General features: G+C 39.3%; 3 protein-coding genes across 7 annotated transcripts in view; 1 reads left to right on the top strand and 2 right to left on the bottom strand.

Moving 5' to 3' along the window:
• Window positions 1-696: 696 nt before the first annotated feature.
• LOC141914131 (uncharacterized) lies at window positions 697-8,627 on the bottom strand. The gene is made up of 8 exons (XM_074805398.1): window positions 8,464-8,627; window positions 7,807-7,967; window positions 7,271-7,430; window positions 6,954-7,060; window positions 6,222-6,411; window positions 5,523-5,654; window positions 4,827-5,111; window positions 697-2,875 (listed from the first exon to the last, which is right to left on the bottom strand). The coding sequence occupies exons 1-8, from the start codon at window positions 8,519-8,521 to the stop codon at window positions 2,730-2,732; spliced, it is 1,239 nt and encodes a 412-aa protein (XP_074661499.1). The 5' UTR covers window positions 8,522-8,627; the 3' UTR covers window positions 697-2,729.
• A 206-nt stretch (window positions 8,628-8,833) lies between these two features.
• Window positions 8,834-13,074, top strand: LOC141913992 (TBC1 domain family member 15-like). Its single transcript, XM_074805235.1, has 12 exons — window positions 8,834-8,875; window positions 9,275-9,513; window positions 9,594-9,669; window positions 9,941-10,032; window positions 10,111-10,241; window positions 10,347-10,453; window positions 10,659-10,791; window positions 11,142-11,223; window positions 11,382-11,472; window positions 11,569-11,717; window positions 12,096-12,237; window positions 12,418-13,074. The coding sequence occupies exons 1-12, from the start codon at window positions 8,850-8,852 to the stop codon at window positions 12,614-12,616; spliced, it is 1,467 nt and encodes a 488-aa protein (XP_074661336.1). The 5' UTR covers window positions 8,834-8,849; the 3' UTR covers window positions 12,617-13,074.
• Window positions 13,075-15,577: 2,503 nt separating this feature from the next.
• Window positions 15,578-27,548, bottom strand: part of LOC141914176 (uncharacterized) — a 63,998-nt gene continuing 52,027 nt past the window's right edge. The window contains exons 2-6 of one of the 5 annotated variants that reach the window (XR_012620735.1): window positions 17,667-17,709; window positions 17,501-17,580; window positions 16,941-17,101; window positions 15,953-16,100; window positions 15,578-15,808 (exon numbers count right to left, since the gene is read on the bottom strand). Coding sequence is in view for 1 of the 5 variants with exons in the window: in XM_074805443.1 (XP_074661544.1) it covers window positions 15,718-15,808; window positions 16,637-16,741; window positions 16,941-17,101; window positions 17,501-17,503 (360 nt within the window). In the remaining 4 variants the exon portion in view is untranslated. Of the gene's footprint in view, window positions 15,809-15,952; window positions 16,101-16,296; window positions 16,609-16,636; window positions 16,742-16,940; window positions 17,102-17,500; window positions 17,581-17,666; window positions 17,710-27,548 lie in introns of those variants that run through there. The other 4 variants (XR_012620734.1, XM_074805443.1, XR_012620736.1 and 1 more) reach the window with 4 other exon arrangements.

Raw genomic sequence — 27,548 nt, 5'->3', positions numbered from 1 at the left:
GCCGCTAGGAATAACGATAGCGGAATTTCTCTGAACCAAAATTATTGGCAAATATTTACCACGGGTGTATAAATTTCCTTATTACGTACAATACGGGCAACTGTAGTGCCCAATTCTAATAATCTATGACACTATGAATCAGTCCTGAATTATAAATGATGTTTATCACCACGATATTTTCATTTTTTTGGCGACAATTTTATATTCTTATAGCAAAAACTCGACTTTGCTTGTCCAATGCAGATTAGTAAAACACAACACTGATTATTCATTAACATTTTAGAAAGATCATTCATCCAAAACATTGATAAAAATTTCCGTTTTTACCTTTCACGATATATCTTAGTCAGAACTTCATCAACACCAACTCCCGACACCAAACACTATCCCTAAGTAAAAACGATAAAAAATCTCAAAAATATAAATTTCCTAAGCTAAATTTTTCTTGGAAACATGGCCAGTTGAGTAATTTGAATGCTGTTTATTAAGAGGCTGGGGCATAATACGGATGCTCCTTTCTCAGAAACATGCGGTATATCGGGGACTACTAGTTCGACGGTAGCGCAGGGTGCAAGTGGAGTGTTTCAGAGAGAAGACAAATTATTCAGAGAAAAATTCAAAAATCGATTGAATTAAACAAACTGAACTTCCCGAAGAGAACACTGAGAACAACGATCTTCAAGCATTTAATCGTAACAATAAATCTTTATTCATTTATACATATGAAAAGAACCGCGAAAACAAAGAGTTTCGTCCGAACATTAAAAAAAAAATTGCAGTGAACCTTTGCACAATTCCTTGCACCGATCTTTCAAAGAGATTTATTACTTAAAACAAAAAAAGCAATAATTTTTCGAGATTCCAAAGTAGTAAAGTTTTTTAACAGCCGTTTTTGAGATTTTTTCATTTCAAGCGAATAATACATTGTAAATCTGAATATTACGTGATAAAATGTAAAATATATATAATCCCAGTATTCAATGGTGCCATTTTTTATTGTACAGTGCAGGAAAAGATATTTACAAGAAATATTTCTAAATCTACCAAGGGCGAGACTCGAAAAAAAATGATGCGCCTGCATGGCAATAAAAAAATTTGTGAAAAATTCAAGTTTGGAATGAAAAAATTGTCTTTCGAATTCATGTTTTCAATGATCTTTACGTTCCCGCCCTATGTTCAAATTTCGGACTACTCTATACCCTATTTGTAGAGCACAGTATAGTAGACCCCTGTCTAAAACCTAGCACCAGTTGACTCATGGAGGGACAACTGCTCTCAAGACTTAGATTTGACTGAGACTTTCAATTAACTGGATCATCAACTTCTTGGTAAAAATATTCTACTATAGGAGTTATTCTACAGTATAAACGTGATATTCTTACAATCGATATGGTTCAGTTAGAGATATGAATATTCATCGACTAATTTACATAATTGATTATTATTAACATCAGTTAAATTATTACTTACAAATTCAATTAATGGAATAATGCGTTAAAATTATTTCGAATAATGAGTTTAAATCGTTGGTTTAATAAATGGTATTATTGAATACAATGTATATTCATTCATGCATTTAGTTCTGTAATAAATAACTTTCATACAAAATTCGAACTTTTTCATTTTCATGATTTTCAAAAACTCAAAAGAGAAAATTATTTCAAATCAAATGCATTGTATTCCCAACTACATATTCTATGCATTAATAGTTTAACTATCAATTAATGTGAAAAATTTTTAATATAATATCGACAACAATTTTGTCCTCACGAGAAATATCATTTTCTAAATGTTTCTAAGGAGAGCATGCGCCTGGACATAATCTCCTATTTGAGATATGACTGAGACTGTTTTGGGGCCGAGAAACTACGGCGAACAGTGCTTGCAAAGGAACCAATCATCTCAGATTATTACAAACCCTGCGTGGAGGAAATGTCTAATATTTACCAACTCTAATTCATGAGTTGCCGATTGCCTCGGAATTCGAGTATTGTCTCGGTGAAGAAACAGTCTGCTTCAGATTCCAGTCAGTGCATCTACACCGCAGTGCAGTGTATAAATTGGTAATGTATTGATGTAATTGGTAACTAGTTTTTATCTCAAATCGATACACCACACAGCGGTGTAGACGCACTATAGCGGTATACCAGTTTTTCAACACACTGGAGTGGAATTTTCTTAAATTTCAACTTATCTCCAGCACTTTGGGTATTGATTTAAGTCAATGATTCGCGAGTGAAGAGATCAAGTCTCGCATCTGCATTTTGTTTTTGAATGGTTGTTCGCCTGTCTATATTGTGGTTTTAATTGGGTTACCCAGGGTCCCTACGGATCAGTCATTCTTGGATATATACAGAGTTTTAAATAAGAAAATTTGAAATTTCGAGGATGCGCTCGCATCACTTTCATATCCCAATTACTGTAGACACCTCCTAAATCGGTTCTATCTATCTCAGTAAACCGGTTATTCGGTGGTTTTGTAAGCAAAATTTTATCCTATACACTACCTAAACTTGGTTTCTAATTTGGTAACCACCTTAGGGTAAAAAAAAATCCTGGTCCCAACTATGTCAATTGAGGTGTAGTTCATACATTAAACTAGACAAAACTGAGATTTTTAAAGGAGTTCTGGACATTTTGCTCAAAGGAGTTTCAAGCAGCTTTAAAAATATTTTCCGTTTTGAAGGTCATATAGGGACCCTGTGACACCGCGAGAGACTGACCGATGATCACATGATCTCCTCGTCGTTGGTCAGTAGAATGTCGTGGTCGGCGTAACGCAGACGCTGCCGCCGCCAATACACGACAACCGGAATAATTATCACAGCTAATACGATCACCACGGCGATAGAACTGCACGCTATAATTATCGTCCCTGCAAAGAAGAAAGAAATTATTTTATAAATTTCCGAAACAACTCAACGATACAGTAGACTCCTCCTTATTCAATAACAGTTGAATCGGAGAATTCTATCGAGAAAATTTATTTGGTAAAACGTTCAATATCCTCCATTCTCAGATCTGTGAGATATCTATAATCCGAATGGTACCGAATGAGGTTGAGTCTACTATAGTAAAATGATGGACTCAAGCCCCAGTGAAGCCCTGGTTACAAATGTCAGAATCCAGGACTCGCTGGTACACAAATAAAAGTGAAGCCGTCAGTGTTCGCTCAGTGTTAGACATCTCTAGATTGTCTACTGAATATTATATACAGAAAAATATGCAAAAGTATTGCTTTTGGCAAGCATAAATGGCTGCCTATCGGCCATCTTGATTCCAATGATCCCAATTTTTGGGTCACCCATGTGGCTAGGATAGTTACATGTACAAACCAAATATTGAGAAAAGTGATCTAACAATCATAAAAATTTCTCATGAAAACCTAAAAAGTAGGCAATCGTATTGACATTGACAAGCATCAATGGCTGCCAGTCGACCATCTTGATTCTGATCGCCTCAATTTTTGGGCTGCACATGTGGCTAGCATAGTTACACTTACACACCAAAAATCAAGAGAATTGTCTTAAGCATTTTGAAAATTTTACATGAAAACCTGATAAATATGCAAAAGTATTACTTTTGGCAAGCATAAATGGCTGCCAGTCGGCCATCTTGATTCTGATCGCCTCAATCTTTGGGCTGCACATGTGGCTAGCATAGTTACACTTACACACCAAATATTGAGAAAAGTGATGAAACCATTATAAAAATTTCTCATGAAAACCTAAAAAGTATGCAATCGTATTGCTTTTGGCAAGCATAAATGGCTGCCAGTCGGCCATCTTGATTCTGATCACCCCAATTTTTTGGGCTGCACATGTGGCTAGCATAGTTACACTTACACACCAAAAATCAAGAGAATTGTCTTAAGCATTTTGAAAATTTTACATGAAAACCTGATAAATATGCAAAAGTATTACTTTTGGCAAGCATAAATGGCTGCCAGTCGGCCATCTTGATTCTGATCGCCTCAATCTTTGGGCTGCACATGTGGCTAGCATAGTTACACTTACACACCAAATATTGAGAAAAGTGATGAAACCATTATAAAAATTTCTCATGAAAACCTAAAAAGTATGCAATCGTATTGCTTTTGGCAAGCATAAATGGCTGCCAGTCGGCCATCTTGATTCTGATCACCCCAATTTTTTGGGCTGCACATGTGGCTAGGATATTTACACTTACACACCAAAAATTATGAGAATTATTCTAAGCATTTAAAAAATTTCACATGTAAACCTGTTAAATATGCGAAAGCATCGCTTTTGGCAAGCATAAATGGTTGCCAGTCGGCCATCTTGATTCCGATCACCCAAATTTTTGGGCCGCACATGTGGCTACCATAGTTACACGTACAAACCAAATATTGAGAAAAGTGATCCAACCATTAAAAATATATCTCATGAAAACCTGAAAAATATCCAATCGTATTGCTTAAAGCAAGCATAAATGGCTACCAGTCGGTCATCTTGATTCTGATCACCCCAATTTTTGGGCTGTGCATGTGGCTAGCATAGTTACACTTACAAATCAAATATTGTGAAAAGTTACCCAACCATTAGACACATCACCGATAGACACTAAAATATCGGACGGTAATTTTCTCTATTGTTTACCATTGCGAATGAAAAAGTGTGCTAATACAGGACAGCGCACTACTACGCAGTACATAGGGGTTTATTGATCAGCAGAAGACTGTCTGCTTTCAATATAGTTCTTATCCGGCTGAAATAGGTGTCACCGCGTACACGCATCATCAAAAGTAAGGCCATCAGGCCATTAAATTGAAGATTATTCAGTCAAGTATTGAACTCATTACTTACTCTGTTTGTTATCGTTTCCTTGTTGTTGCGCTGTTGCTGGACGGTTAGGTTGAACCGGACTGGGACCGCCGCTGCTGCCACCCCCGCCGCCGTGTTCGTGCGTATGGGTTCCCGGTTGGACGGGTAGGGGGCGATACGGGTTCGTCGACGTGTTACACCGACGGGTACTCGTGTCGTAGACGGCTCTTTCGATACACGAGCAGCGACCGGTGGCGCCACATATCTCGTTAACGCCACACGTCGGGCGCCGCGCTCCGCTTAGACTGTGTTTTTGGCACCGTTTCACTGCAATACAACGAATAGAAAGATGAAAATGGAAAATGTCTGATAAAATGTCTAATGTCTGGTGTTTGTAGTTCATTTTCAATTTCAATTGAAAATGCCTCAGGTGAAGCACTGAACACATGCAAAGTGTGCGGAACAGTTTTTTGAAAGTTCTAATGTTTGGTATTGGTAGTTCATTCGCAATTGAAAATGTCTCGGGTGAAGAACTGATCACATGAAAAATCGATGATCAGTTTTTGAAAGTGTGCCGATAGAATGTCTAATATCTGGTGTTTGTAGTTCATTTTCAATTAGAAATGTCTCAGATGAAGCTACTGAACACATGTGAAGTGTGGACGATCAGTTTTTGAAAGTGCGCTGATAGAATCTAAGGGGAGTGGCGTGCAGGCTATAGAAATCTAGGATACTTACGCGGTAAAGTGGCGTAACACAGATCGGTGCGTGGTTTCAAGTACGTTCCGTTCTTACAAACGCAACGTCCCTTTTTACATTCCTCGTTGATACCGCAATTCAAATCATTTCGACACGCCTTCTTAGTCTTAACTGTTCGGAGAAAATAAAATAGCATCTTCATACATGTATATTTACTAATTGCGTAAAAGATTCTTAAGAATAATTCGATGCCTCAACAGCAAACTGAGTGGCCATCAATGATCAGGGACGGCTCTTTGCCCTTGAATTTCTGTATTTAGTTTTGCGCGCAATTTTCTTTCCACTCATGCGTTCAAAAGAGGCTTGATTGAATACGTTTAACCCTTTCAGAGAATCCTCTATGCATTAAACATTCTAAAGATTCTAGGTCATGCAATGCAACAATCAAAACGTTATTGCAAGTTATCATCCCAGCCCATTCACGGACTCGCAAGTCCATGAAACACACAGAGAAGCGGGCTTTAGGAACCAGGGGCCGGTTCCATAGACAGGGCTTAGATTGGCTATAGAATTAAGTTAGTCTTAGAATGGTCTTAAGTCTAAGCCCTGTCTATGGAACCGGCCCCTGGTTCCTTTACAACTTAAGACCAGTCTTAAGATTTTTGGTCTTAAGTCTCAACTACGGAACCAATTAAACAACAATTAAACAGCTCTTAAATCTCGTTAATATAAACGAACCTTTATCGGAATGTAAATGCCACTTGGTCCACTTGTGGCACGGGGTAACCGGGGTCGGCGTCGTCTTCGCCACTCTCCGCGTACACGCCGGTAATGTCAAGGTCGTATTCGGCACGATAACCTCGTCGTACGCGTGCAGGAATTCGTGCAGCGGTAGAAGTTTGCCAGTCTGGTACGGCTCCATAACCATCTATACTCGCATACAAAATAGAAAAAGTTATTTATCAATTTAGCCGCCCTGTGGCCGTTATGATTCGCATGTACTTTGAGATTTCGGCGGCAGTCTCAGGGTCCCCACAGATTGGTCATTCCTGGATATAAGGAGCTCTGAGGGAGAAAGTTTCATAATTTGAGGAAGCGTCTGCATCTCTTCCACATCCCAGTTACTGTAGACTCCTCCTAAATCGGAATTGTTTATTTCAAGGAAGTTGAGTGGTTTTGTAAGCAAAGTTCTATCCTATCGCGACCTAAACTTGGTTTCTAATTCGGTAGCCGCCTTATTGGGTAAAAAGAAATCCTGGTCCCAAATGAAGCGATTCAGGCGTAGTTTACTGACTGTACAACTACAAATATTTCTTATTGCCTATTTCTTAAAATTGAAGGGGTTTCAAAGGAGTTCGAGGTGTATTGCTCAAATTAAAGTCATTTTAAGCACCTTTAAAAGTATTTCGCGTTAAGAAGGGGTTTTTAAGGAATCAAGGTCGAGGTCCTTGTCGCGATAAAGATACTCACCCCGATTCGAATCCGATCGAGCCCGACAGGTGACGGGCTCAGTCTCTTCACATTCACGGCTAAATACGGCTGAATAAGAATTATAGGCGAAAGTGGAAACTTCAGATCTGTAAAACATGAAGTAACAAACCATCAGATTGGTAATGATACTCGTAATTCAACTCTTTCGGTGCACCCACACCGCCGCGCGGTGTATAAATCAGTGATGGACTTTGCTAGTACACTGCACTGCAGGGTATTCGTAATGAGTTATTTGTTTTTAATCAATCCCTGGGATCTGTCCTTGGACGTTAAAACGCGTAGGTCCTGAAACGTACCTCCAACGGGGAATGCTCGATAACTGGTGTTCACCAGACGATGTTCAGTAGTGTTGTGAGCGTGTACGTACACCTCTAACCCTGGACCGGTTTTCAGACATTGAGCGATCGACAGCTGGAGGCAAAACGGAATTCGACCGACTCGAAACTTGCCGGGAATCTGTGAATAGAAAAGAAATAACGCCGGATCAAGTAAATGTGTGACGACAAGGGGGTAAAAACCAGGCCTAGCTCAGGGTGGATGACTCAATGAATGGTGTTCAATGAATCCAGATGTATTTAGACGTTTATTAAGCAATAATGGAAACACGTAAGTTCCAGGACCCCGGAGCCTTGGTATAATGTATATTATCTCCTACTACTGTATTAACAGGTCAAAACTTTCACCATTAGGACAACACTTTTATTCCTGTTTTGTTTTCAATTTAGTATATAATTCGAAGATCATTGGTGTGCTTCAATATTTTTTTTGTCCCTCCTCCTCAGAGTCAGCACTCTAGGGGTAATGTTTGAGCGAGTTTAATACGTTCACTTACCAGGGCTGGCGCGTATATTCCGTAGCATTTGATGCCGAGACATTGGTTATTGACGGGTGGTAATTTGATGCAGTGTATTTCGATATCGGTTTGATTATTAAGTCTCCAAACAATCCGATCGAACGCCTGACAACTATTCGACTGCACGGCGCAATAACGCACTGCGATAAAATAAAACCATCCGAATATCAGTTTATATATTCGATATCAATCAAGTCTACAGATTCAGATATAGGCCTATCGTCAGCAGATTCTAACCCTTTCATTGCGTCAGTGCGGCCGATAAATCAGCGATAGACTTTGGTAATACACCGCATCACCGCGTATTAACGTTATAAGCTACCGTCAAGTTTTTATGCTTCCTCCTAACCAATCCCATCCTCACTTGCCAGGGGCTTGATTACCTCCCACTGAAGCTCACACCAAAACTAGATTAAATTGGCTTCATACATAGGAACTGCAGCCAGGCCCCAGGGTTTGTGCATGAGCTTCAGCTGGAGGCAATCGAACCCCGGCAAGCGAGGATGAACAAATCCATAATTACAGCGCAATAGCCATTTCACTTTCATATTCATAATATTCAAACAGCTGTCAAAATGTAATAAATTCTTGATTGAATTGAATTCAGTTCAGAAATCAGGATCTAATGCAACTTACGAGCGATAACAGCGAACAGGATGAACGCCTCGATCAACGAATCAAACCGATGTTTCATGATTACTAATTTCAACGTGACAATTCTTGCCGAATAGTCATATTTCGCGTGATTTTTTATTGTTTCTTCGTTGTCGTTTTATTTTGGTTGTGGCGAATTGTTTCACTTCCTGGTTCGGTTAATAATAGGAAACTCTCGGCAGTGAATGAAAAATCCGATTTAATTGATTGCGCCGTTTATTCTTTTAAAAAGTACCCCAAAGCGCTTAAAATTCATCATTTACTTTTATTTTACTTGGATATTTAATCATAAATTGATAATTGTTGATTTCAAATAAAAATTAGATCAGGTGCGCAGTGAATATTTATTGTGGGTTATTAATTGCTCAATGATGACAGCCAAAATAAACAACAGGTTTGACAGTTTCAAATGATCAAAAATACTAGATGAAAACTTTCTAAGATTGTATTCGATGGCCACAACGTTAGATCTAGGCATATCTAATGTGCTGTGTTCATGTAGTGTGCTGTCATTGAAAGATTTTTCTGAAATGATGACTTTGAATTCTACTATGAAATCCTCATGTCATATGAAGAAAAAGCAAGTTTGACATTACTTAAATTCAGGCCCTATGATGCGCTCTTAGACTGGGTCACTTATCCAATAATGTATTTTTCACTTCAAAATGGAAAACAGAAAGACAGAAAGAAATTAGATTTAGATTTTAATTTTCATCTTTCCTTATTTCAACTTTGCGGCCTTTTGATATGGCTTTAGACCGAGCTTGAAAAATAGCGCTCGATATTTTTTCAGATCAGAAAGCTTTGATTCGGAATTCGAGATTTTAGTCGGCGATGAGTTCGAACACGTTCGGTTCCCGCCTCCGAAATCTGACGACCTCAACGGTGACAACAATGATACTGTTGTAACTATGACGACGACTGAAACTAGTCACCGACGACCGGCGCTGACTGCTGAAGAGTTCGCCGAATTCCGCGATGAAGATGGTCGCATCGTCGACGAACACGCCCTGCGGAAGGCTGTATTTAAGGGTAGGTAAAAAACTACGCCAAATTTTATCGCAAATTGTGATATTTTCTGCAGTAATGATATCGTCATTTGCTGCGTACAGGTGGTGTTGATCCGGCAATAAGACGTGAGGTTTGGCAGTTCGTTTTTGGTCTTTACCCATGTACGACTACACTTCGGTAAGTTCGGCCCTGATTAAATGATACCTGAAAGTGCTGGAGGTAATTTTAAATTTTTGGAAAATTCCAGTGTGTTGAATAACAGACATACCACTAATAGTGCATCTACACTGCGGTGCAGTGTATTATTAGTTTCTAATTTCACTGTGTTAGTCTGTAACCAACTTATACACCACTGTGGTGACGATGCACTGAAACGGTTTTTCTGCGATCATCCTATTTTCATTTTTACCTTGGGTGGCTTTTCATAATTTCTTCCCAATTTTTTCAGCGAAAGACAAGTTTTACTGAGCGATTACCAAGCGAAATACAGCGCTTTGAAAAACAGGTGGAAAACCTGGTTAGCCATGACGAGCAATTCAGGTATGTGGCGAGTCCCTCCGAAATTAGTAAACAAACTTATCATTCTAATTGGTTTCATTATCCATTTTCTTTCCTAAGGCGATATGGAAGAGGTCGGTTTGACGGCTCCATATTTACCAGATTTGACAGCAGGTGGTACCGGTAGTCCAGCCGATACCACACCAACCACGAACGTGCAACAGCTTCAGTTTGTCGATATTCAAGCTCAGGTCAGTGAAATTGAAATGTGCCAATTTCGAACTTATGATGCTGGGTAGATGCCACTTCGAGTAGGGATCAAAGACTAAAGGGTTAATGTGTCGCTTTCATTATAGGTATACGCCGGTCGATTGACTATAACCGATATTGATCAGCTTCGAAATTATATACGTATTATCGATAAAGACGTGCCTCGTACCGACCGCAATGTCTTATTCTATCTGTAAGTCAACCGCCATATGGGAGCTAGCACTTTTTCGGGAGTCAGTTTCCGGGAAGTTGGTTAGAAATGAATCTTTAATCGAAAAATGCCACATTGAAGTAAAGAAAAAACCTAACCCTAGTCGATTAAGAGAAACAGGCCGGTGTCAATTTTTTAAAAATAATAATCACTTGTCAGAATCACTTGTCGTTTTGGTTTTTCCTAGCGGTGATAAAAATCCTAATCTGTTGTTATTGCGGGATGTGCTGGTGACGTACGCCACGTTTCACCCGCGAGTCGGTTATACTCAGGGTATGAACGACATTCTCAGTAGATTCCTCTACGTATTTCAAAATGAGGTGAGCGTTCGGATTTATATAGTTCTCCTCGGGGTATGAGACCCCAGGGTCAGTTTGAATTAGGTTTCTAATCAAGAAAATGCAGAAAAGAACAAATTCAAAATGTTCAACTGGTGAAATCAGAGATTTCATGTGTTTGATTTAAAATCTAAGTGTCTCAATGGACATTTTGAATCTATGACTGGTATCCTTGGAAACTGCCAAAATTGATCTCTGCTCCTTCAGACCTGTGTTCAGAATTACTTACTTCAAAAAGCTGCATTACACCCTTTTAAGGCAAAATTTATCTTGACTAAAGTGATATCGAAGTTCCTTTGTGATTAGAATTAGTAATGATTGGATATTTGTAGGTCGAGGCGTATTGGTGTTTTAACAACTATCTCGATAAAATTCAGTCGGAATTCCTTGAAGAGGGAATGGTGCGCAAACTAGGTTAGTGACAAGAAATGTGAAAACTGCGTAATACAGGTGCCTCATCAAAGCTTTTCCTAAGGCATAACATTTTGTCCAAGTTGCGAAATGTTTTGTTCAGTTTTTAGCACATAACAACAACTGCTACACATTTCTTGTTTTCATCTTTTCATGGGCAGAATTACTACAGCAACTGTTGAAAGACCTGGATGAAGATCTGTATAACTACCTCGTGCAAACTGAGGTCGGAGATTTGATGTTCTGTCATCGGTCGGTATACTTCTCAACTCTGCGAGAAACATACAAATTCGAGAAACCGTGTTAACGATTCTGTCCGTCTCTGTTTTTTTTTTTTAATTTTTGTAGATGGCTGATTCTCGGATTCAAACGCGAATTCTCGTACGACGATTCGTTGCGATGTTTCGAGATTCTCAGCAGTCAACATCTGGAACTGTGTTCGATGGAGGCCGAACAAATGCTGAATAAAGAACGCCAGAAAGATTTCCAACAACAAGGTACATAATCAACCCCGGGGAACTGAAGCTGCGGATATGCACGAGCGATTGATTTAGATATACCGGGTAATTGAATCACGGTCTAATGTAGATATCAATCTGCAGCCTTGAAAGAATGCTTCAGGTGAAGCAAGGAACAAATGTGAAATCAGTTTTGATAAGTTTTGAGTGGATAATTACAAATATATAGAATGGCATTGATAAAGCACCATATATCGGCAGAAGGTGCAGGCAGCAGATTATGTCATTACTTTTGAAATGTTATTTCCCCCAAATCTGAGCCAGGTCGACCAAGCGAATATGTTATTTGTTAATATATGGTAGATCATTATTCAACTCGCTTAACTAATCAATGTTGTTTCTTGTTATTGCCGATAGGTGGCAGTATACGTATGGCCGATGCGGTGTTTAATACGGAGTACACGTTCGATCTGTTCATGTGCGTCGGCATTCTCATCGAGTATCGAGATCGTATTTTTAAATGCACCGACTGCGCCGATGTATTTTTCGTCGTGAACAGGTACCAAACCTCTCCAGTCCAGTCTCAGGAGGACGCTTATGATAATGTGTCTAATTTTCATGGGCATTTCGGCATCGCTAAATCATTAAATGATAATGAATGATACGAAGGAAGTCTTGCACCCTCTTGATCCGCACTTGAGTCTTAAGATTTACTCATGGATCATGTTTTACTTTTCAGTTTGAGTTTGAACATGGATTTGGACGTTGTTTTGACAAAGGCCGAAGGCACGTTTCACGCGTATTGTCGCAAATTGGCGAATAACAGTTTCGAGTTTGTAGATTTTCCGGCGACAGGTGCCGCGACGAAACAACACCGACGTTTAACCGTGAAATACATCCCAGACATGACGCCTTTACAGTCGCTGATGTTCGATTGAATTCAAACGTACGTCGATCATCTTTGAACTTTTGATGGATCGCCAGAGAGACTTTTTAAGCGTCCAAAGAGCTCCTTGCATCCGACCATCCCTTTTAATTTTCATGGTCTAGTCAGTGTATCGAAGAAGAGAGAAAGAAAGGCTGTTTGTGAGAAGTCCAGCCCCATAGGATCTTTAATTGTCTCAGACGAGTGTAACTGAATGTTGAGTATAGATGTGCTTAAGTGTATAAAAGAATAAGGAATTTATATATTTGTTAAAAGCATTTATTTGTACAACGTATTTATAACCAGGAACCCATGTCTACTATTAAGTCTTTAAGCTTCTATGCTAGTATTGTACGTCGACTTACGCATATGTCATAGATATGATGATAATGTAGACAATGTACATGTATTGATTATGGGATTTTTAACCGATTTAATGAGAATAATATAGAGTTTTAATCAGATGCAATAAAAAAGATATTTTTAAGATTCAACGGTGTAGATAATTTCTTTCTTTAGCAGAGATTCCAATAAAAAGTATTGACAATGTACTTATATCGGAAGTTCGAACCCGATCTATTGATGCTGATTCCAAGTGGTCCATGTGGCAACCAGGGATGTCCCTGGTTCGAACCCGTTCTACCACAGTAGAATAGATAGATGTTAGAATGGTCCGAATGCAAGAGGATAACCGGAGTTATCCGCAGTTTGAACCAGATCTATTGACACTGATAGTGAGTGGACAGGTGAGGAGACAATATCCAGACTTGAGAAAGTGGTCTCCTACCCGATAAGGACATTGTCCTAGAATTTGTAGAAATAAATTAACATTTGATTGCATTGGTAAGCGGGAACCAGTCTAGTATGTTTCTAGCACGTAGAATGTCGTTCGAAAGTTTAGAGGAATGTTGAAATTCCATCCAAATTCAAATTAGAATATTGATAAATCCAACTGTAAATCATTGATTTATTGTCCTACAGCAAAAGTCGGGCCGATGCGATTTTAGTTGAAACTAGTTATCAATTAGTTGTCACAATTAATTCCTGATATGAAATTGATTAATTCTCGTTAGAAAACCCCCGGACGCAACTAGGAAAAAGTCTCGTTTAGTGAAAAGAATTTCAAAATCTTCTGATCTAGATTGCAAAATTACCGAGAAGCACTATTTATCATAACTCAACAACCCCCCCCCCCCCTTAATCAACAACTATTCGAACACGGGTCAGGATTCATTCTTAATATTTTCATATAATTAACTACTAGTCAAATATCGTACTCAGTCCTCGACCAAACGACGTATCTCAGGTATCTCTTTCTAGTCTTGGCCTCCTGCGGCTCGATTTTACTCGAGGCTTTTTGAGCCATTTTATTTTTACCGACATATATACAAGGTACCGGACCTCATTTCATCGCCTTTTAAACCAAACGAATACAAAAATTCCTTTGGAAACCTACTATGAAACATAATGAATGGAAAACCTCTTACCTACAGTAATTGCGATGCGACGAGCCAGGCGGCACGATTTAATCCTTGATTTATCAGTCTCAATTATCCCCAAAGACTTCGTTCAATTTTCTGCTTGGCAGAATATAATCCAATGAGTTTTCTTCGCGGCGTATCCTTTACGTGTGTTAAATCTACGCGCACGGTGATCGGCTAAGCGGAATCACCAACAACCGCTCCGTCGACTTTTACAAGGGATTACTATAGTATTTTAGGTCACACGGTCTCTTGTTACAGACAGCAGACTTCTACTTGGAGACGCAGGCGCGACCAGGAATCGTCCGCATTCAAGCCCAAAACCCCCTAATTTCTTCGATTTTGACTGAATTAGTTTGGGACATGGAATAAAAACGCTGCCAGATATTTGTTCTCGGGATGATTGTATCTTATGTATACGCATGAAAAGAATTAAATAAATTCTATTTTAAATCCACAGTCGTGCTCAGTGTTTTTCTCCCTAATATTGTGAGTAAAGAAATCAATTTTCTTTAACGAGTTTATTTTTCAGTTGTGTCTACTCCTAAACTGCGCGCTCAGGTAAAATCGACTTTAACAACACTATTTTGTACTAAAAAAGTGGACTAAACCGTCTGAATAGATTTAATGAAAATACCTTTTCAGTTTGTCCCGAAAATCATTCCCGTCAAAAATTATTCGGTACTACCTTTGGTTGAAACAAGCTCAAATCCTTGGAAATCTCATCTGCGGGGTTTTATTTTTAGAAATTTTCGTAGGGGAGGGCCAACATACGCGTGGTAGTGCCTCTTTGTGATAATTAATTATTGCCCTTCTTGTCGGGTGCTACCCCTCAATATAAGCTCTGGATAAGCCTCTGAGTACCCTCAGGCAATCTTATATACAATTTATATACCTGGAATAGTGGTAGGAACTAATAACCGAATGCGCTGACATTCGGTTTCACAGAGTTCGCCTATAATCGACTAACTCAGATAACCGAAGTTGGCCCTAAATGCTATCTAGGACTACCTCTCCGACTGCAGCATGGAATCACTATCCCTCCGAGGCGAGTTGTAGGCTACAAATTTCAGTAAATGTACACGTACCAGGCTGCATGCAGCAGTCACCAGCATCAAGTACCAGACCGTAGGATCTAATTCATCAGCAATGGAGTATGTCGTCTGTGCTATTTTACCAGCTTAGTCATCCTCTAGTGTGCTCGCTCAATGCCCAAGAAGGTCGTTGACAGAATAAGAAGACATTGGGCGATGTTGGAAGTTGAGATTAGTCTTGACATCCAAAATCATTAATATGGGCTTCGGTTATAGATGAAGTAGATGTGGACACGTCGGTTCCTCAGTTGAGTCATTTGCAAACATAAAACACGTTGACAGATCACAAGTTGCTTGAACGAAATTTCACCTACAGAATAATTCCTTACATGTACTGGTGAAGATGAAGAAAAAAAACCTGAAATCAACACGCAAAAATTGAACGATATAGCTATGTACATTTATTTACAAACAAATATAGTTGAACAATCATATTTACACAAACTGAACAAATAAATTCTTCTATTCTGCGTTCTGTGCCATCTCTGCAAGCTGCAAGGCGTCCTGTCGATTGCGCGCCCAACCAGCGCAGAATGAAGCTACACTTCGTCACTTTTACTCGCGCTCTGCATCGTCCCGGATAACGCGACCCCCTTGTCCGCGCCAAGGACGGACGGACGTAATTCGAAGCTGCAAGGAGAAAAGAAAAATTGTAAGATTAAAAATTCCATTACAAAATCAAAAGTACGTGTATTCTAATGTTATCAAAATTAAATAGACAATTAATAAAATTTGATGCATTTTTATGAAACTCATTCCTCTGCAGTGTTCTACCTGTCTTTTGTGTTCTCTCCTCCCACTCCAACAGGGCGACATTCTGCAGACGAAGGGAGAACCTAGCGGTCGTCACGGCGGTGCTTCACGCCTGCTGCTTTTTGAACCCAAGTTTAAACTTGTATCTGGTTTTAAGGATTACTGAAAACTTTGAAAAAGTAAAAACCTCATCGGTTAATACTTTGACCTGTCTCTGGCTCAGGTCCGCAGACGAAGGGAGAACCTGCTGGCCGCTAGATGGGGCTCTCGCGGTCGTCGCAGCGGTGCCTCTGCTCCTGCTCCAGGTGGTGATAGAGGTAGGGGCGGTGCCTGGGCCGAGGAGGCCGCCGAAAGTGCTTAACAAGCTCGGCCAACTCGGCTGACGGACCGCCCTCGCAATCATCCAAAATATCCCCTGGGAAGGTTCTCCCTTGCAGGCAATGGAGAACCTTGGATGGAGAACCTTGGATGGAGAACCTTGAAGCCGCCGGGCCGGGTGTGGTTGCCGTGGTTCTCGCGGCTGTGCTGGCGGCTGTGCTGGTGCCGCTCCTGGTGCTGGAGGTGGTGCCTGGGCCGAGGGGGCCGCCGAAAGTGCTTAACAAGCTCGGCCACCTCGGCTGACGGTCCGCTCTCCATTCTGTCAGGTAATGGTGATAGAAACAACATCAGCATCTAAACTTAAACATAACATGAAATTAATTCTACCGTGCGTTGTTTCGCAGACGAAGGGAGAACCTGCTGGCCGCTGGACGGGGCTGTCGCGGGGTGCTGCTCGTGCTGCTGCTGGTGGAGCAAGTGGTCCCGCTGCTGCTGGTAAACAAGAATATCAAAAAGTGATTGTCCAGGAAGCATGCGAATGGAGCGATTGTGTAGACCAGTGTGAATCCGGTAATTTTTGCCTTTAAAATTTTTTTGTGTTTGAATAAAAATGATTGCCACCAATCTTTGACTTAAATTGTGACATCTTGGCAGCATTAAATACTGATATTCAATAGATTTTGATGCTTACTGCGTATCACCGGGTAAGGCTTTCCCGCGAAGACAGAGGGTAAACTGAGTCGGTGCTGGCTGTGCTGGTGGTGGTGTGGGTGGTACCTGGTTTTTCGGGTTTCCCTTGGCCACCTCGCCTGACGGACTGCCCTCCATCTTCAACCAATAGTGGTGGATATCCTATAAAATAAGGAAAAGTATGAGAGAACATTATTTAATTATGGTATTGTTGTCTTAGTTTGTAAAGGGACACGTGTCTCATTACAGGAAGCACATGTCCCTAAACAGACTAACCACACCTGCCAGGGTCTGATTTTGAATTCGGTAATTGAATACTTCTAGTTCCTAATCATGTACAACAAATGATTTGAAGATTTAAAGAAGTAATATTTTATCCATTATATAACATAAAGGGTGGCCACTTTCCACCCATTTACAGATCCCCTGAGTCAGCGGCCACCCTGTTATATCTCTTAGCAATAATTCTCAGTCACCATTTTCTACATTTTATCCATTAAATAGTGAAAAGAGAATCACGACTTTCGGCTTTTACCGAACAGATGATGAAGGTCAACTTACCATTTGGTACCAATTTCGATGGCCCTGCGCCAGGCCACTAAGCACACGCTCTGGTTATGAGAATCTTCCTAATGTGATCGCTGAAAACATAGAACGAATTTCATTTAGTATCGAAAGAGTCCTTTAAATCAAACTACAGAAAATCGGATCAATCCAGCAAACTTACAGTGGCCAAACTGTGGTTGAAGGATACAATAGGCCTTTGGCACCTAAAAAAAGAAAAAAAAATAACAACAAAAACAATAAACATAAGTAGTATGAAAACTTGATGATGCTGTGGCAGTTATGTTTGTTTTTAAGTCATAAGAATGATGGCTCATTCAAAAGTATCAATTTTTCTCCCAGATGAGTGACTGAAAATACAAGACAAATATCCTGGTTGTGACAACATAGGATTTTGTAGACGAAAATGCAAAACAAATGCTGGAAATGAGAACATAGGATTTGGTAGGGCTGATTGGAATAGGGGGCAGCACTACCTTCGAAAAGCCAAAAGAAATCCAGGAAATGTCAAAATAGGATTTTGAAGAGCAGAATGTAATAGGAGAGGTAAGTGTACTACCCTTCAAAAAAGCAATAAATCCTTTCAATGGGAACAAAGGATTTTGAGTCAAATTGAACAAGGGGCTGTAATCCAATTCGAAAATGCAACAATCCTCAAAATGAAAAACGTTGGATTTTTGAAGAGCAAAATGAACCTTGGGGCAAACATGACAGTCGAAAATGCGAAACAACTCAAGCAAATGGAATCATTGTAGGGCTGAATGGAACTTCCGATTCCAATATTCCAAGTTTCCAATATGAGAGGAATAAGTAGGTGCAGAGGGGAATTCGGTGGCGGGAGGCGTTAGCTGAACTGGATAGATGGAGACAAGAGTTAAGATATGGGTAGTCTGGACTTTTCCTTACAATTGATTCCACAAGTTTTGATTTTTTTTATCTCAAGTATTAGATACAAAACTTGAGAATTTATCTCACCTAGAGAGGTTTTATCAATGTCGTTTACAACAATCTCAAGTATTTCATTAATAATCTACTTGTGGAGATCTTTAGGAAGCAACAGGGAAGAGGACTTTTTTTCTTGCAGCTTAAGATAACATAGTATCAGGAGAGGAAGCAAATCAAATTTAACAGTCAAATAAATAGAAGGGAAATTATCTAATGAAAGATTCGGGGAAAAAATTTCATGTTATGTTTAAGTTTAGATGTTGATGTTGATGTTGTTTCTATCACCATTACTTGACAGAACGGAGGGCGGTCTGTCAGCTGGGGTGACCGAGCTTGTTAAGCACTTTTGGCGACCTCTCGGCCCAGGCCCCACCTCTACCTCCATCACCACCAGGAGCAGGCTAGCACGAACAAAGCATAGTAGAATTAAATTGCGAAAGGAGACACGGAGGGAGCGGGAGGAGAGACGACACAAAAGACAGGCGAAATTATGCAGAGCTGAACACAAATATATTTTACTCTTATATGGACTGATGAAATTTTTATCTCAAGTATTAGATTGGCCATCGGTTGCTAAAGCTATTGAATCATTATATGGCAAACGCACAACACAACGCAACTCCTGTCCAAAAAAGAGGGCGGCGAGAGTCAACAGACAACCATTACTAACAACGGATCGTACTGAGATGCGCAAAAAGCGCTTCGCAAAAAGGCTCGAGCGGTACGCTGTTACACAGAAACAATTCACTAACAACCCTTCTGGCACAATTAAATCCATCATCGATGGAGATGATCTCACCTGTGTAGATGACACTGTACCTTCTACATGTGACATTGAAAAGGTTTATAAGAGGAGGCTTAAGGAACCTTCCACGTATCATGAGCCCGATGACGGGTCTGATACGGAACGTTTTGAAGACGAGGTTTTGTACGGAAGTGTTCTTCCGAAGTCGGTCAAAGCTGCGCTTAAGGAGTAGCACAGCCGCCGGGCCCCGATAGGTATTTGTCTCTTGCCAACTTGAAAAAGATCGGAGCCACTCGTATTAGTGCGATCTTCAACGTTTGGCGTGCCCAAGGGCACATTCCTGCTGAAGTCAAAGTTAACCGGACCATTCTTCTGTACAAGAAAGGGTCGCGAAACGAGGTTGACAATTGGCATCCTATTACTATAGGTTCTCTTTGAAGCCGTGGCAATGGTCGACTGTCCACCGGTCGCATACATGTGCCCATCTGTTGGTGGATTCGAATAGAACTTTAGATTTTCAAGGCTTAATGATAGATCAAGTTAAGATTTGAATTCTTGTATTGAATCTTTTTCCATCATTTCGATCAATGCAGAGAGTATCATAAAAATGTATCATATTGTATTTTATTTGTCTATTCAACTTTGATAAGACTGTAGCCACAGTAACCAATCAGCTTTTATAAATACATTCAAATACAATAAAACATTGAATATTGAGGTTTTATCAATATTGTTTACAACAATCTCGGGTATTCTACTAATTATCTATTTAAATTATCAATGTATTTAAATCGGGTCAAAAAGCCAGTTCCTAAGATAGGACAGTCACTGAGGCGAGAAGATTTGGAGCGGCAGCGGTAGGAGGGCGAGATTCCCGAGGATGAGGGTCGTCTGGACTCTCCTGAGTTTACAACAGTTGTTTATATTGATTACTTATAATGAATTTCAATTGATTTCTATGTTTTCAGTGCTCTCCAGAACAATCAAGCGACGATGATTACAAACAGAAAAGAGAAGTCCCCCCTGGGGTACCGGTCACTCAAAGTTGTTACCCGATTGTATTAAGGGATACTGTAAGAGAGGGCTCTACTTCGGTAGAGTTTATACGGGAATTCTTGTTTGAATTCCGTAAGTATTTATCAATATTTATAATTTTCTTCTGTTTTATATTCTATTCTACGACCAATTATTATCATCGATAATCACCAGTAGGGGTCAGTTTCATATAGGTTTATCCCGGAGCCAAGACATTAACCGTCTTAGATTTGAATCATAGTAATAACCAACAAGGTTTTTTTACTTTTCAAGATTTACGGACATCCTTACAAACCAGATACAGGTTAGACCTGGGCCAGACACAGATTTAACATCAAAGTATTAAGCGATGAGGTTTTTATTTTGTCAAGGTTTTCAGTAATCCTTAAAACCAGATACAAGTTAAACCGGTCACCTAGAGAGGTTTTATTAATATTGTTTACAAAGCAACAGGGAAGAGGACGTTTTTTTCTGGCAGTTAAAAATAACCTCTTTCCAGAAGAGGAAGCATGTCCATGCTACGTGTTTGTGCGGTCAGGAGGGGTGAGTTATTCGCGAGATAGTGTAGAGCGCGAGTAGAAGTGAAGGAGAAGTGAAGGAGAAGTGACGATGATGCAGCAGTGTAGAATGTAACCACAGTAACCAATCAGCTTACAATCAACCATCATAGTATTATTTGACGAGGTTTTTACTTTTTTAGGGTTTTCAGTCATCCTTAAAAGCAGAAACAAGTTAAACCTGGGCCAGAGACAGGTTTTTTAATGTTCTTAGATTCAAAACAGTATTAACCAACAAGGTTTTTACTTATGCAAGGTCTAAGTAAATCTCAAGTATTCTATTAATTATCTATTTAAATTATCAATGTATTTAAATCGGATCAAAAAGCAAGTTCCTAAGATAAGGCAGTCACTAAATTGAAAGGCCTTGAAAAGGAATCAGCCCTTTTAAATGATAACTGCTTTAAACAATTTCATATATAATTATGATTTTGTAATGTTATTTCTAATCTTTTTTACTCTTTATCTCACGTTGTTTTTCCATCATTTCGAACAATGCAGAGAGTATCATAAAAATGTATCATATTGTATTTTATTTGTCTATTCAACTTTGATAAGACTGTAGCCACGGTAACCAATCAGCTTTTATAAATACATTCAAATACAATAAAACATTGAATATTGAGGTTTTATCTATATTGTTTACAACAATCTCAAGTGAGATCTCGAATGAGGATGTGGGTAGTCTGGACTTTCCTTACAATTGATTCCACAAGGAAGGTGTAAGGTAATCCTTTAAACCAGATAGATGTTTTACCTGGAGTATATTCGAGTATATGGTAAACAGGCTGGAGTTTTTCTTTTTTTTTTCTTTTTAGATGCCAAAAGCTAAAAAGAAAACTAGGCATGTGGCGCCACCGACGCGCAGATCGCCACGTTTGGTGTCCGTAAGTTTTACCTGAATTGATCTGATTTTCAAGTGTTTTATTTACACCAGTTGTTTATATTGATTACTAATAATGAATTTCAATTGATTTTTATGTTTCCAGCGCTCTCCAGAACAATCGTTCAGCGATGATGATTATTAAGTGTAAATAAATTTTTCACAAATTATTGAAATAATTGCTATTCGTATTCTTATTGAATGTCCTTCCTATTTTACAGTACAATTACAAGAGGGAAGCCTCCCCTGGGGTACCAGTCGACGGTGCCGGTCACTCCAAGTTGTTCCCAGATTGATTATGGGATACAATAAGAGAGGGCTCTACTTCGGTCGAGGTTATGCGGGAATTCTTGTTTGAATTCCGTAAGTATTTATCAATATCTATAATTTTCTTCTGTTTTATATTCTATTCTACGACCGATTATTATCATCGATAATCACCTGTAGGGGTCAGTTTCATATAGGTTTATCCCGGAGCCAAGACATTAACCTTCTTAGATTTGAATCATAGTAATAACCAACAAGGTTTTTATACTTTTCAAGATTTACGGACATCCTTAGAAACCAGATACAGGTTAGACCTGGGCCAGAACCAGGTTTAACATCAAAGTATTAAGCGTTGAGGTTTTTACTTTTTCAAGGTTTTCAGTAATCCTTAAAAGCAGATACAAGTTAAACCGGTCACCTAGAGAGGTTTTATCAATATTGTTTACAAAGCAACAGGGAAGAGGACGTTTTTTTTCTGGCAGTTAAAAATAACCTCGTTTCAGAAGAGGAAGCATGTCCATGCTACGTGTTTGTGCGGTCAGGAGGGGTGAGTTATTCGCGAGATGGTGTAGAGCGCGAGTAGAAGTGAAGGAGAAGTGACGATGATGCAACGGTTCAGAATGTAGCCACAGTAACCAATCAGCTTACAATCAATATTCATAGTATTATTTGACGAGGTTTTTACTTTTTCAAGGTTTTCAGTCATCCTTTAAACCAGAAACAAGTTAAACCTGGGCCAGAGACAGGTTTATTAAACTTCTTAGATTCAAAACATAGTATTAACCAACAAAGTTTTTACTTATGCGAGGTCTAAGTAAATCTCAAGTATTCTATTAATTATCTATTTAAATTATCAATGTATTTAAATCGGATCAAAAAAGCAAGTTCCTAAGATAGGACAGTCACTAAATTGAAAGAACTTGAAAAGGAACCACCCCTTCAAAATGATAACTGCTTTAAACCAGTTCATATATAATTTGGTAATGTTATTTTTAATCTTTTTTACTCATTATCTGACAACGTTGTTTTTTTTTCTTGCAGATGAGAATAACGTCGTTCCAAAAGAGGAAGCGGGTCCGTGTGTTGCGTTTGCGCGGTGAGGAGGGGCGGGTTATCCGCGAGATAGTCGAAAGCGCGAGTAGTAACGAGAACGAAGTGGATCTGTATTCGACCCTGCAGAGGGCGCGCCATGAACAGGAAGCACAGAAGAGGAGACTGGAGTAGGAGATAGAGCGTGAGAGAGTGGAGGCAGAAATTCGGCGGCGGGAGCTTGCGGAGATCGACAGATGGAGGCGAGAGGAGTTGGAGCGGCAGCGGCAGGAGGGCGAGATTCCGGAGGATGAGGGTTGTCCGGACTCTCCTGAGTTACCACCGATGGAGGATATTTTTTATCCTCCTACCCCGTGAGGCCAGATGTACCATTTCCTCCGCAATCACCTCGAGTCAGTACCAGCACTCTCAATGCAAAGTTGGCGCACCCAACCGCAGGTGCTGGTTCAGAGTTTGAAGCCGTGGCAATGGTCAACAATGGTCGACTGTCCACCGGTCACATACATGTGCCCATCTGTTGGTGGATTTGAATAGAGCTTTAGATTTTCAAGGCTTAATGATAGATCAAGTTAAGATTTGAATTCTTGTATTGAATCTTTTTCCATCATTTCGAACAATGCAGAGAGTATCATAAAAATGTATCATATTGTATTTTATTTGTCTTTTCAACTTTGATAAGACTGTAGCCACAATAACCAATCAGCTTTTATAAATACATTCAAATACAATAAAACATTGAATATTGAGGTTTTACCAATATTGTTTACAACAATCTCAAGTGAGATCTCGAAGGAGGATGTGGGTAGTCTGGATTTTCCTTACAATTGATTCCACAAGGAAGGTGTAAGGTAATCCTTTAAACCAGATAGATGTTTTACCTGGAGTATATTCGAGTATATGGTAAACAGGCTGGAGTTTTTCTTTTTTTTGTCTTTTTAGATGCCAAAAGCTAAAAAAAAAACCAAAAATGTGGCGCCACCGACGCGCAGATCGCCACGTTTGGTGTCCGTAAGTTTTACCTGAATTGATCTGATTTTCAAGTGTTTTATTTACACCAGTTGTTTATATTGATTACTAATAAGGAATTTCAATTGATTTCTATATTTTCAGCGCTTCGAGCGATGATGACAGTACAATTACAAGAGAGAAGTCCCACTGGGCAACCAGTCGACGGCGCAGGGCACTCTAAGTTGTTCCCCGATTGTATTAAGGGATACAATAAGAGAGGGCTCTACTTCGATCGAGTTTATGCGGGAATTCTTGTTTGAATTCCGTAAGTATTTATCAATATTTATAATTTTCTTCTGGTTTATATTCAATTCTTCTATGACCGATTATTATCAGTGATAATCACCTGTAGGGGTCAGTTTCATATAAGTTAATCCCGGAGCCAAGACATTAACCTTCTTAGATTTGAATCATAGGATAAACCAACAAGGTTTTTTTACTTTTCAAGATTTACGGACATCCTTAGAAACCAGATACACGTTAGACCTGGGCCAGAACCAGGTTTAACATCAAAGTATTAAGCGATGAGGTTTTTACTTTTTCAAGGTTTTCAGTAATCCTTAAAACCAGATACAAGTTAAACCGGTCACCTAGAGAGGTTTTATCAATATTGTTTACAAAGCAACAGGGAAGAGGACTTTTTTTCTGGCAGTTAAAAATAACCTCTTTCCAGAAGAGGAAGCATGTCCATGCTACGTGTTTGCGTGGTCAGGAGGGGTGAGTTATTCGCGAGATGGTGTAGAGCGCGAGTAGAAGTGAAGGAGAAGTGACGATGATGCAACAGTTCAGAATGTAACCACAGTAACCAATCAGCTTACAATCAATATTCATAGTATTATTTGACGAGGTTTTTACTTTTTCAAGGTTTTCAGTCATCCTTAAAAGCAGAAACAAGTTAAACCTGGGCCAGAGACAGGTTTATTAAACTTCTTAGATTCAAAACATAGTATTAACCAACAAGGTTTTTACTTATGCAAGGTCTAAGTAAATCTCAAGTATTCTATTAATTATCTATTTAAATTATCAATGTATTTGAATCGGATCAAGAAGCAAGTTCCTAAGATAAGGCAGTCACTAAATTGAAAGGCCTTGAAAAGGAATCAGCCCCTTTAAATGATAACTGCTTTAAACAATTTCATATATAATTATGATTTTGTAATGTTATTTCTAATCTTTTTTACTCTTTATCTCACGTTGTTTTTCCATCATTTCGAACAATGCAGAGAGTATCTTAAAAATGTATCATATTGTATTTTATTTGTCTATTCAACTTTGATAAGACCGTAGCCACGGTAACCAATCAGCTTTTATAAATACATTCAAATACAATAAAACATTGAATATTGAGGTTTTATCTATATTGTTTACAACAATCTCAAGTGAGATCTCGAAGGAGGATGTGGGTAGTCTGGATTTTCCTTACGCTTGATTCCACAAGGAAGGTGTAAGGTAATCCTTTAAACCAGATAGATGTTTTACCTGGAGCATATTCGAGTATGGTAAACAGGCTGGAGTTTTTCTTTTTTTTTCCTTTTAAATGCCAAAAGCTAAAAAGAAAACGCGGCATGTGGCGCCGCCGACGCGCAGATCGCCACGTTTGGCGTCCGTAAGTTTTACCTGAATTGATCTGATTTTCAAGTGTTTTATTTACACCAGTTGTTTATATTGATTACTAATAATGAATTTCAATTGATTTTTATGTTTCCAGCGCTCTCCAGAACAATCGACAAGCGATGATGATTATGAAGTGTAAATAAATTTTTTACAAATTATTGAAATAATTGCTATTCGTATTCTTATTGAATGTCCTTCCTATTTTATAGTACAATTACAAGAGGGAAGCCCCCCCTGGGGTACCGGTCACTCCAAGTTGTTCCCAGATTGATTACGGGATACAATAAGAGAGGGCTCTACTTCGATCCAGTTTATGCGGGAATTCTTGTTTGAATTCCGTAAGTATTTATCAATATTTATAATTTTCTTCTATTCAATTCTACGACCAATTATTATCATCGATAATCACCTGTAGGGGTCAGTTTCATATAGGTTTATCCCGGAGCCAAGACATTAACCTTCTTAGATTCGAATCATAGTAATAACCAACAAGGTTTTTTTACTTTTCAAGATTTACGGACATCCTTACAAACAAGATACAGGTTAGACCTGGGCCAGACACAGATTTAACATCAAAGTATTAAGCGATGAGGTTTTTATTTTTTCAAGGTTTTCAGTAATCCTTAAAACCAGATACAAGTTAAACCTGTCACCTAGAGATGTTTTATTAATATTGTTTACAAAGCAACAGGGAAGAGGACGTTTTTTTCTTGCAGTTAAAAAATAACCTCGTTCCAGAAGAGGAAGCATGTCCATGCCACGTGTTTGCGTGGTCAGGAGGGGTGAGTTATTCGCGAGATAGTGTAGAGCGCGAGTAGAAGTGAAGGAGAAGTGACGATGATGCAGCAGTTCAGAATGTAGCCACAGTAACCAATCAGTTTACAATCAACCATCATAGTATTATTTGATGAGGTTTTTACTTTTTCAGGGTTTTCAGTCATCCTTAAAAGCAGAAACAAGTTAAACCTGGGCCAGAGACAGGTTTTTTAATGTTCTTAGATTCAAAACATAGTATTAACCAACAAGGTTTTTACTTATGCGAGGTCTAAGTAAATCTCAAGTATTCTATTAATTATCTATTTAAATTATCAATGTATTTAAATCGGATCAAAAAGCAAGTTCCTAAGATAAGGCAGTCACTAAATTGAAAGGCCTTGAAAAGGAATCAGCCCTTTTAAATGATAACTGCTTTAAACAATTTCATATATAATTATGATTTTGTAATGTTATTTCTAATCTTTTTTACTCTTTATCTGACGTCAGTTTTTTCTTGCAGATGAGGATTACCTCTTTTCAGAAGAGGAAGCGGGTCCGTGTGTTGTGTTTGCGCGGTGAGGAATGGCGGGTAATCCGCGAGATGCTGTAGAGCGCGAGTAGTAACGAGAACGAAGTGGATCTGTATTCGACCCCGCAGAGGGCGCGCCATGAACAGGACGCACCGAACAGGATACTGGAGCAGGAGATATAGTGTGCGAGAGTGGAGGCTGAAATTCGGCGGCGAGAGCTTGCGGAGCTCGACAGATGGAGGCGAGAGGAGTTGGAGCGGCAGCGGCAGGAGGGCGAGATTCCGGAGGATGAGGGTCGTCCGGACTCTCTGAGTTACCACCGATGGAGGATATTTTTTATCCTCCTACTCCGTGAGGCCAGATGTACCATTTCCTCCGCAATCACCTCGAGTCAGTACCAGCACTCTCAATGCAAAGTTGGTGCACCCAACCGCAGGTGCTGGTTCAGAGTTTGACGCCGTGGCAATGGTCAACAATGGCCGAGTGTCCACCGGTCACATACATGTGCCCATCTGTTGGTGGATTCGAATAGAACTTTAGATTTTCAAGGCTTAATGATAGATCAAGTTTAGATTTGAATTCTTGTATTGAATCTTTTTCCATCATTTCGATCAATGTAGAGAGTATCATAAAAATGTATCATATTGTATTCTAT

Source organism: Tubulanus polymorphus, chromosome 12 (assembly GCF_964204645.1).
Source record: "Tubulanus polymorphus chromosome 12, tnTubPoly1.2, whole genome shotgun sequence".
Lineage (NCBI taxonomy): Eukaryota > Metazoa > Nemertea > Palaeonemertea > Tubulaniformes > Tubulanidae > Tubulanus > Tubulanus polymorphus.
This window is presented reverse-complemented; position numbering and strand designations above follow the sequence as displayed.